Source organism: Leptonychotes weddellii, chromosome 16 (assembly GCF_054177405.1).
Source record: "Leptonychotes weddellii isolate Sample4059 chromosome 16, ASM5417740v2, whole genome shotgun sequence".
Lineage (NCBI taxonomy): Eukaryota > Metazoa > Chordata > Mammalia > Carnivora > Phocidae > Leptonychotes > Leptonychotes weddellii.
In genome coordinates, this window is record NC_138384.1 from 44,595,927 (window position 1) to 44,606,603 (window position 10,677).

The 10,677-nt window shown below is 61.4% G+C and overlaps 1 protein-coding gene across 3 annotated transcripts; it reads right to left on the reverse strand.

Annotated features, from left to right (window-relative positions):
- Positions 1-215: 215 nt before the first annotated feature.
- On the reverse strand, positions 216-9,488 carry BBC3 (BCL2 binding component 3). 3 transcript variants are annotated; one of them, XM_081807184.1, is made up of 4 exons: positions 9,228-9,488; positions 5,041-5,329; positions 3,392-3,582; positions 216-1,316 (listed from the first exon to the last, which is right to left on the reverse strand). In XM_081807184.1, exons 1-4 carry the CDS (start codon positions 9,375-9,377, stop codon positions 1,200-1,202), a joined length of 747 nt encoding a protein of 248 aa, XP_081663310.1. In that variant the 5' UTR covers positions 9,378-9,488; the 3' UTR covers positions 216-1,199. The 3 variants fall into 3 exon arrangements, with proteins under 3 accessions (XP_081663310.1, XP_081663311.1, XP_081663312.1); XM_081807185.1 differs by lacking the exon at positions 9,228-9,488 and adding an exon at positions 8,023-8,337; XM_081807186.1 differs by lacking the exon at positions 9,228-9,488 and adding an exon at positions 5,729-7,469.
- Between the last annotated feature and the right edge of the window lie 1,189 nt (positions 9,489-10,677).

Genomic DNA, 10,677 nt, shown 5'->3' on the forward strand with positions numbered 1-10,677 from the left:
TGGATAGGGCTTTGCTTTTAATGGGAGTTGTGTAGGGAGGCACGAGGCCTGGGTATATACAGTGGCGCCCGTGCTCCTTAGCCTCCCTTTGGATACAGCTGGACAGCCAGATGTGCTCTGTGGACCGCCTCTCCCACCTCCCACCTCATCCCAGATAGAGGTCACAGAGGCTTGGACCCGGCCAGGCACTGGGGAAAGAAAGCAGAAAGAGTATCCACTGTTCCAATCTGATTTTATTGAAAAGGAAACATACAAAAATCATGTACAAAAAAAATTAACCAAACATGTACAGAAAATTCATTCCGGTATCTACAGCAGCGCATATACAGTATTTTACAGGCTGGGCCTTCCCTCCCCGCTCCCAGACTCCTCCCTCTTCTGCAATTTCCCCCCCTCCCTGACTCCCCGTCTTCCCCCCAGCGCTTCGCCCTGGGGACTAAGGCTGGGGCGGTTTCCGCCAAAATATCCCACCCCCCAAATGAATGCCAGTGGTCACACGTGCTCTCTCTAAACCTATGCAATGGGATTGATGGGGGCGGGGGGTGGTCACGGGCAGAGCACAGGATTCACAGTCTGGGCCCCTCCTGGCCACCCCCAGATGAAGGTGAGGCAGGCATGCCCACCACCCGCCGGCTGGCTCAGGGAAGATGGCTGGGCGCTGGGCTGGGGCAGCCATCAGACCCACCCCATTCTCTGGCTCCAGGAGGCTAGTGGTCACGTTTGGCTCATTTGCTCTTCACGGGCCCCCTCCCCAGGAGGAGGGGGGGAAGCACCAGGGGCCTGAGGCCAGGCCCAAAGTGAAGGAGCACTGGGAGGGAGACTCCCCCCAGTGTCACCCCTGCAGCTGGAACGGGCAGCCAGCACCAGCAGCCTTTCCTGAGATGGTGGTGGGCGGCAGAGGCGGGCGGCTCCGTCCCCACCCTCTCCGACACCGCTGCCTTCAGACACTGAGTCCGTCAGCCCTCTCTCCCCTGGCTTCCCAGCCAGGGACCCAGGAGTCCACATCTCCCATCAGTGCACCCAGGCTAGGCCGGGGCTGGGGCTGGAGTGGCTTCCCTGGCCTGCCCCTGGGACAGGCAGGGCTGGTAGTCCAGTATGCTACATGGTGCAGAAAAAGTCCCCCGCGCTGGCCAGGGCATCAGGAGGTGGGAGGGTCCTGCCCCCCAAGTCCCTGACGTCCACCGGGCGGCTGCAGGCACCTAATTGGGCTCCATCTCCGGGGCTCCGCGGCCCCTGGGTAAGGGCAGGAGTCCCATGATGAGATTGTACAGGACCCTCCAAGGTGAGGGGCGGTGTCGCTGCCGCTCCTCTTGTCTCTAGGGAGAGGGAGAAGAGGAAGTCAGAGTGAGTGTGCCACAGGGGGACCCAGGCACGTGGGTGGTTAGGCCCAAGGGCAGCGAGGAGGGAGGCATGGTCCTACAATCTCCCCCAACCCTCAGCAGTAGGTACTATTACTGCTGATTGGGTCCAAATCCCAGCTCCTCCCACCACCTGGGCCCACGTCGTCACCTCGAGGACAGTGACCTCATCTAGAACAGAACAGGACAGAGAGGATGCGGACCGAATGCCCTCAGCACTGCCTGTGCCCAGCAAGTGCTCCCCTAGTCTCCCAACCAAAGTCAGCCAGGGCTGGGGGGTTGCGGGGGTGGGGGAGGCTGGATGGCGCCCTGTCCTGCCCTCCCCTCAAAGGCTGGGAAGTGAGAGAGAAGGGAGCGGGGAGCCCATAATCTCAGTGATTCTAGAACGATCTGTGGAAGGACAGGCCCAGGGAACCACAGTTCACCTTCTGTGCTAAGGCTGCACAGAAATATATCCAGGCAAAGCTAACCCCTGCCCTCTTTCCAGCAACAGGATAGGATGAAGGCTTGGGGTGGCCTCTAGGACCCTCTCAGTTCCAAATTGCTAGGCAAGTGAGAACGAAGGAAGCCACACAGAAGAAAAGACTCCCCACCAGTAGGAATTAAAGGTAAGCTGTAGCACTCTCCCACCCCCTATCCTGAGTGCATGGCCAGGCCCGCTGCTAATAAGCAGGGCCCACCTAGTCTCATCCCCGTGAAAGGATGAGAAACTCTTCTGACAGATGAGAACAAAGTCAGATAAACCATCCTGATGATCCTAGTGGGTGCCAGGCTGTGGGATGCCTTGTACCAATCCCCACCCTCTCCTCACTCCCCACCAACTCTTGCAGCCAGGAGGTGGCAAAGGGGGGCACGTCAGAATGGCATTGGTTGGAAAGCCTGCCAATGTCTCACTGCTGAGGGGTGCTGCCTGGCACAGTCATCTCTGTGAGCAAGCTAGCAACCATCTAGTAAAGCTGAGGTGGGCAGAGCACCCAGGTATCTACTCCAGAGGTACACACAAGTGCACTGCAGATGTGCATCATTGGAAAGAGACAAAAACCAAAAAAAAAAAACAAACCACACAAAAACCCAAGCCAATGAAATTTGAAGCATTCTTTTTTTTTAATCCTAAATATTCATCAGTGAGAAAATGAACAAGGATACTATGTGTTGATCCAATAGAATGCTACATAGCAGGGGAAATGCAGGAACTACAAGCTGCTTTGCCCACATGGATCGATCTCAAAGCCTAATACGGGGGGAAAAGTTTGGAGAGGGACACACCACACCACGTATATGCAGCCAAAAACATCCCGCAAACCTAAGCATTGTTTGTGGCCTGATAAATAGGTAGTAAAAGAATCAACACCTGCGGAGTCAGGGGACATGCCCACTTGAGAGGTGTCCTTTGGAAAGGGGGAGGAGGAGAGGGTCAGGGAGGAGAACAAGGGGCTTGACAACATCCGGGTTTTGTGTTTCTTTCAATAAGCAAGCACTGCGGGTGTAATGTTCAGATTGGACAGAGCTGGGTGGTCGGCGCCCTGATATTTGTATATTCTCTGTTCTAAGCCATAGGCTTCAAAGATTTTCTTTTAACGAGAGGCCGAGGCGTGGGCTGGGGCGGGGCCTCCCGCGGGGGCGGGGCTCCAGGGCCCGCCCCTCGCCGCCCGGGAAGCTGTATGGCGCGCTGCGGGCCGCGCGCGCCGGCGGGTGGGAGGGGCGGGTGCGGCCGCGCCGCCGCTGCTGACTCACCGGCTATAAATAGCCCGGGATATATGAGCCGCTCCGCCGAGCGCCGCCCTCAGTCCCCGCGGCCGCGGGCCCCGGGCGCGCCGCGGCGCTCGAGGCAGCCCCGGCCCTCGCCCGGCCTGTGCCAGCCGCGGCGCGGGACCTTCGGCAGGTCCGCGGGCCCGCCGCCCCTCCCACCTGCCTGTCCCCAGCGCGACCCCGCCGCGCCGGGCAGCAGCTGCCGCACATCTGGCGGGGCCCGCCCGCAGCCCCCTCCCGGGCGGGAAGCCCCACCTGCCGTCTACCCCGCCCCCAGCACTCACCCGCCGCTCGTACAGCGCATTGAGGTCGTCCGCCATCCGCCGCAGCTGGGCCCCGATCTCCCGGGCCCACTGCTCCTCCTCCCCCCGGACTCCCGGGGCTGCCTGGGTGGGGCCGCCCGCCAGGGCCCCCGGGGCACTGGGCACCGGCGATTCCAGGTGCTGCTCCGCCGGCGAGAGTGAGGGCTGAGGACCTGGGAAAAGACGGGGGGGGGCGGGGGAGGGAGGGGGCGTGGTCAGCACCCGCCCCCCCTTGTAGGCCCTGAGGTGGCCCCGAGGGACCAATTAGCCAGGGCCCGCTTCTCCCTTTTCCAGCCTCCCGATTTCCTTTCTGCTCCCCGCCTCATTTCTACCGATTCCGTTTCTCCCCTCCTAAAGCCAGATTTCTCAGCTTCTGCTCCCCAGGCACCAGAAAGCATGAAGAGGTCCTGAGGAGGCCTCTCTGGGGGTTACCTGCCTAGCCAGCTACCACCCCACTACCCGTGTTAGTCTGGAAGTCCTCCCTCTTATCCGACCCAACTATTCCAAAACGGGACCAAATTTTGCGGCTCCATTTAACAGATGGGGAAACTGAGGCCCACCCTAAGAAGTGGCCCAAGGTCACATAGGGATACGGCGACTGACTACACCCAGTCACAAGCCTCAGGTCTCCTGCCCTCTGGTGTCCAACCACAGTGAAGCCACACCCCCGGATGTGGCAGGGGCACGGAGACCAGAAGGCCAGACTGGCTGCCTCCGAGCGAGCCCGGGCCCTGGGGGGCTGGGATTCGGGAGATGCCTTCCTGCCCCACCCCCTTCTGAGCCGCCCCGCAGTCTCTGCCTCCCTCCAGTCACACCAGGTCCTGGTGAGAGGGATCCTAAGGCCTAAAATCGGGGCCTCAGTTTCCACACCTAGGCCTGTGGTCTTGAAATCGGGGCCCCTCTTGCCCCCGCTGCCAGGGAACCCAGCCGGGGAAGTTTTCTCTCCCCTGCCCTCCGTGGTGCTCCAGGGACAAGGTGAGGGGTTGGGGTGGAGGGGGAGAGCAGGACAATCTTCCCTGCCACCGAGCGTGCTCGCCGGGATGGGGCTAGCAGGGCACCACAGGGTTAACAGCCCATCCGGTAGGGGACCTTTAACCCTTCCCTCCCCAAGACTCACTTTCCCACTCTCTCGCCTCCCCCACCCCCACTTTCCCCACACAATGGCCCCTCCCCCTCTCCTTCCTCCTCCCGGACTGCGGAGAGGGGCGGCCCTGGCCAGAGATGCAGATAAAGGCAAAAGGCCAACCGCCCCCCCACCCAAGTCCTGAAGTGACAGTCCTCTCGCTCTGCCCACGCTCTCTCCAACTACAGTCCTCGGGGAGGTTAAGGAGACCCAGACTAGGGGAGGGGGGCTGGGAAACAGCTGCTGCCCCGGGCCCGGAAAAGGCCGTGGGCTGCAACTCGGGGACTGCAGTCAGATTCCAAGAGGGACTTCCCACTCGGCCTCTCCCCACCCCCGGCCTCCCACTCCGTCTTCCTGCTTCTTGCAACACAAAGACCACACTGGCCACACCCTCCCTGTGGCCCGGCCGGCTCGCCACCTCCCCCCACTCGCTCCCACTTCTCCAGTTCCTCAGTGTCTCTTTCCTGGCTCCCATCATCCCGGGGCGCCGGCGTGGGGCGGCACTCACCGTCGGGGCGCGGGCCTCGGGGCCGGCTGCGGGGACCCCCAGGCCAGCGGGGGCCCCCCAGGGCGGCGGTGACGGCGGGCGGGGCGGTGGGGGCGCAGAGGTAGGCAGCGGGCAGCAGGGCGGGGGCGGCGGGGGCGGCGGGCAGGCCGGGCTCGCAGAGGCCGCAGGACACGGCCGAGGGCACCAGGCGGCTGAGGGGAAAGGGGCGCGGGCCGTCGCGGGCCAGGCCCTCTACGGGCTCCGGGGAGCTGCCCTCCTGGCGTGCTCGGGCCATGGCGCTCCCTGGGGCCTGCAGGACAGGGGGAGAGGTGCAGTCAGCCGGGCAGTGCCGGGGGCACCAGGGCCCCACAATACACACACCCTACCTGGGGTACACAGGACACCCCCATTCCTGCACACAGCTATCACCACATCTGGGGGGCAGGGAAGCCCAGGGAAGGCTCCCACAACAAACAGGGCCCAGATGGGACACTGTAGGCGGGTGTGATGGCCCCACAAGACACATGCCCACCGACGGTCTGACGCAGGGCCGCCCAGGTCGGGACAGCCTCCCATGCACACGACGGACAAGGAAGGAGGCACAGGACGGCTCTCACAGCAAGCCCAAGGGCTCACACAGGACCCAGATGGAGGAGTCTGTCAGGTGTGTGTGTGCAGGAGGGGAGACAGCCTCAAAACACAAACTCACCCAGCCTGGGAGTCACCCAGGGCATGGGCTGGTGGGGCTAACTTCCGGAACACAGTGATGCGCACACACAGGGACTCATGCGGGACCCAAATGGCAAAGACGACTGGGGGGGGGGAGGTGCGAAGGGTACATGTCACACATGGAAGGACTCACTCAGGACTGGCCAGCCTGACCTCCCCCCTCTTCTCCCATTTGCACAGAAATGGTTCCAGTCTCTGATAGTGCTACCCAATACAGGACACACACACACACACACCCCTACCAAAACGTGGACATACCCATACACACAGACCATGAGAAGAGTGTATACACAATGCAGACTGACTGCTACAACCCACCCCCCCATCCCCGTGCGTACACATATACGAACTGTCCGAACCTCACACGCTTACCCGCTGTGGATATGTATGCCCGTGGACACACACACACACACAATGCAGCCATCACAAACACAGAAACACACTACCTGGGCACCGGCACACTTCTCCGACACACATGCCCCTCCCCCCCCACATACACACCCACGAGGTCAGACCTGCACACCTCAGGACTTACACAAATATCAACACCAAACGGACATCCATGGACACACGCAGCCCAACACACCCGAAACCGCCCCCCCCCGCCCGGGTCACCAACTCTCAGACCCCAGGACACATGTACAGTGGGCACACGCGGACTCCTGTCATCAGACCCAGATGCATCACCACACACACCAGCAACGACACACAGATGCAAAAGAGCAGACATCAACTCACCCTCCTCTGCCAACCTCAAAACACCATCACCAACTGTCAGCCCCGGACACACACGCACACACGCACACACCCAGCGAACTCTAATCCCACACAGCAGTGGCGGCGCGCACACCTAGAGCACCCACAGAAAACACTGGTCTCACGTGACTGACATAAACACTCCACACACGCAGCCCACATGACACACATGAGCCAGCGGATCACAGAGACAAGCCCCTCAGACCCAACACACACACACACACACACAGGCTCAGACACAGCCCCACACTACAAGAGGCTGCCAGCAACACCCACTGACCACTGCACAGACCCCACAGAGCTGAGATCCTCAATTCCCAGACACGGATGCCAGACACACAAGCCAAACACAGACCGAGACACCCCCCACCACACACACACACACACAGAACTCACACACGCACCTGGACAGAAAACAGAGGTTGCATTCAGCAGGCACACCATCACAAACGCTTAGCTGAGACCCATGCCCTGGAGATATACACAGACAGTACACACACAGTCAGGACACACAAGCACACACAAACACAGCACATAGGGCAAGACACACACATAGAGACCCTCAAACACAGCTCACTCAAGCAACACACAAACACTCCAACCACACACCGGAGCCCACGCAGGCAACACAGACCCAGAGAATCACCCCCAAACAGCACACACAGACAACTCTCACAGAGCACACAACACACACACACACACACACAGGTACACCACACATAAACAGCACCCGTCCCTCGGGCACGGCATGCACAGACAGAACCTCACACAAACACACATGGGGACTCAAGCACACACCCCGACGGGCCGCAGCCCCAACATTCCCCTGGACGGACACCACCACCCCCTGCAGACCCCAGCACAAACTCGGAGCCAGACACACGCACACACCCAGGCGAGACACCTGCAGATCCACAACCCCGCACACGCGCGCTCCCACGGCGGGCCCAGACGCCCCCCTCTGCTGTCACAGCACACCCCCCCACCCCGCCGCCGCCACGTGCGCCTGCCCCGCCCGCCAGGCGAACGAGGGGCCAATAACCGGCTGTTGCTGGGGCGCAGCCCCCGCCCGCAGGAGCCGCAGACTCCACGGCCCGCGAGCCGCCCCCTGTCGCCGCCCCCAGCGGGCGCGCGCCTGGGGTGTGGCCGCCCCTACAAGCCGCCCCCCCACCCCGCGCGCGCCCCTCCGGGACTGCGGAGGCCGGGGCAGTCGGGGTCGACTCACTTCCCCGGGTCCGCACTGGCCGCCAGGGGGCGCTGCCGAGCCCGCACCCCATTGTTTGTAAACAAACCCGCCAGACCGCTGAGGCACCTGCGCTCCCGGACCCTTAGTGCCTCCCGCCCAGCGACCCCAACCCAGGGTCGTTCGTGGGATAGAGGGTGGGGGGAGAGGGAGGCACGGTGTGGGGATGCAGCGCGCCCCCACTGCTCTCCCAGCGCACTCCTGCCACCTCCTCCAGGGAGCCCACCCGGCCTGGCCAATCGCGGCCGGCGGGCACTCGGGGTGCGCACACTCACCCCGGGGGCATGAACACGCCGGAGGGGGCGGTGATGGGGGGGGCGGGCGGCTTCCTGCGAGAGGGCGCGCCCGCCGAGCGCCGCTCGCTGCGGCGGCTGCTGCTGCGGCGGCGGCTACTGCTGCTCTAACTGCAGTGGCGGCTGCTGTGGCTGTGGCTGCCGCTGCTCCCGCTCAGGCTGCAGGCGTGTCCGCGTCGTGGCCGCCGCCGCCGATTCTGCTGCCGCCGCCGCCGTCGTCGTGGTAGTCGCCGCCGCCTCCAGGCGCCCGCTCGCATGTGGCTCGCGCCGCGTCTCAGGCCGCCCGGCGGATCCCCGGCCCGCTCGGCGGCCGCCCCGCCCCGCCCCGCCCCGCCCCCGCCCGGCGGGTCCCACGCCCCGCCCCCGCGTGACGCCACGGCCCCGCCCGCCCGCCCGCCCGCCGCGGACAAGTCGGGACTTGCAGGCGCGCGCCGCGCCCCCCTACCTCCGCGCGGGGGTTTCCCTGCAGCCGGGGGCGGGGCGGGGCCCGGCCCGCGGCGGGGAGGACCGAGGCGTGCGGACGCGGGCGGCCGGGCCGGCGGGACAGCCGGACACACACGCTGACACACTGACACACTGACTGGGACCCACAGACACACGCGCAGAGACGTGTACGCAGACTGACCGACTGGCGCTCCAGGGTACACAAAGTGACGTGCTGACAGGGCCACGGCGACAAGCCGACTCACAGGCACTCGGCCACACTCGCACAAATGCACACCCTGGACCGGGGCATGGATGTGCAAACTCACACGCTGACTGGGGCACACGCTCACGCACCCAGGCACAAACACAGAGACCGGCTCGCTGAGACGGCCCCAGGGACACGCCGACTGAGGAAGGGGGAGGGGAAGGGGGCTGTGTTGCACAAACACCCACACTGATGAGCACACGGGGACCCACAAACTGTGTTCACAAACATTGCCACGGGGAAGGTACCCCCCAGCGCACACGCAGTCACGGGCTGAGGCTGAGAGCTTCTCAGGACACACACACACACACACACACACCTGTCACAGGGACGCCTGGACACACAGCTTGATCTAGGTGACCCTCCTACAGGGACACACACAAACGCACGCACGCCAGTTCACAGCAGACACAACTGTCAGAAACTGACCCTCACGGACACAGATCAAGTCAGACATAAACAAAAACTGACCCCCCAGCACAGTCACAAAGCACACCTGTAACAGGTTCCTGGTAACTGGCCCACTGACGGGGACACACTCTGGAGCAAGCACACCTGGCCACACTCGCCACAAATCTGGCGGGGGACTCAGGGCAAGAAGGAAACCCCTAGCACCTGACGGGACATGCCCGGGCAACCCCTGCATTGACGTGCTCGCACCCTGCCTCCTGGCTTTCACTTCCCTTTCTGTTTCTCCTTGCCACTCTTTCCCTTGCTTGGACTTGGTGACCCCATAGCCTTCCCTCCCCCAGGACTCAGGAGCCTTGGCTCCTCGGTCTGTACCTTCCATTCCCGCGATGTCACACCCCTAGCCGAACCACGTCACCACAGGGCGAGTCATCTGAGCACCAGGCACTGGGCTGGCTGAGAAGGAATGCCAGATCTGAGCAAAACGGGGCTTCTCCAGGTTCTCAGACTTGGTTTCCCTCCGGCGCCAGATCCCTCCATTTCCCAAGAGAAGCCGGAAGTGCACATCTCCTGTGAAATCTCCCTACTTTAAATACTGGGGAGTTGGGGGCGCCTGGCTGGCTCAGTCGTACAGCATGTGACTCTTGGTCTCCAGGTCCTGAGGTTAAGCCCCACATTGGGTGTAGAGCTTACTACTTAACTTACTTACTTATGTAATAAATGAATACATACATACATACATATATACTTACATACTGGGGACTAATTCAGCCTCCCTCCCTCCTTCCCTTCCCTCATTCATTCATTCCCTCCTTCTTTCCTTCCAGTGTTTTTCAAACTGTGGGTCATGAGCACACCATGCATCGTGAAATCACTTTTGTGGATCTTACTGTTTTTTACTTCACTTTATTGAGATATATTTACACGTAATGAAGTTCTCTCTTTTTAGGTGCACAGTCTGGTGAGTTGTGACTAACGTCCGCCGTGTGTGTCAATGCGTGTACACCACCCAAGCAAGATTTGGAACATTTCTGTCACCCCCGATACTCCCCTGGTGCCCCTTTCTCGTCAATCCTTCTACCTGCGACTTGAGGGGCTCTTGACCAGACTTTTTAAAAAAACAAAAATACAAAAGAGAACATCCTTTAAAAAAAATCATGAAGTCAAAGAAAATACTGTTTTGTGAAAACATTGCTCATACACAGTGTATCAGGTCACGGAGAAAGTGTATTTCTGACTGTAGACCAAGTTCAAAGGTGTGTGAGAGATGCTCCTTTGGACATTTATGAAATGAGATCGTGCATGGAAGTCACTGAGTGCATTGTCTGACACGGAGTGAGCACCTAATAAATGGTAGCTATTATCACTAGTATAACTAATTATTGTGAGGGGCGCCTGGGTGGCTCAGATGGTTAAGCGTCTGCCTTCGGCTCAGGTCATGATCCCAGGGTCCTGGGATCGAGTCCCGCATTGGGCTCCCTGCTCCTTGGGAGCCTGCTTCTCCCTCTGCCTCTCTCTCTCTCTGTCTCTCATGAATA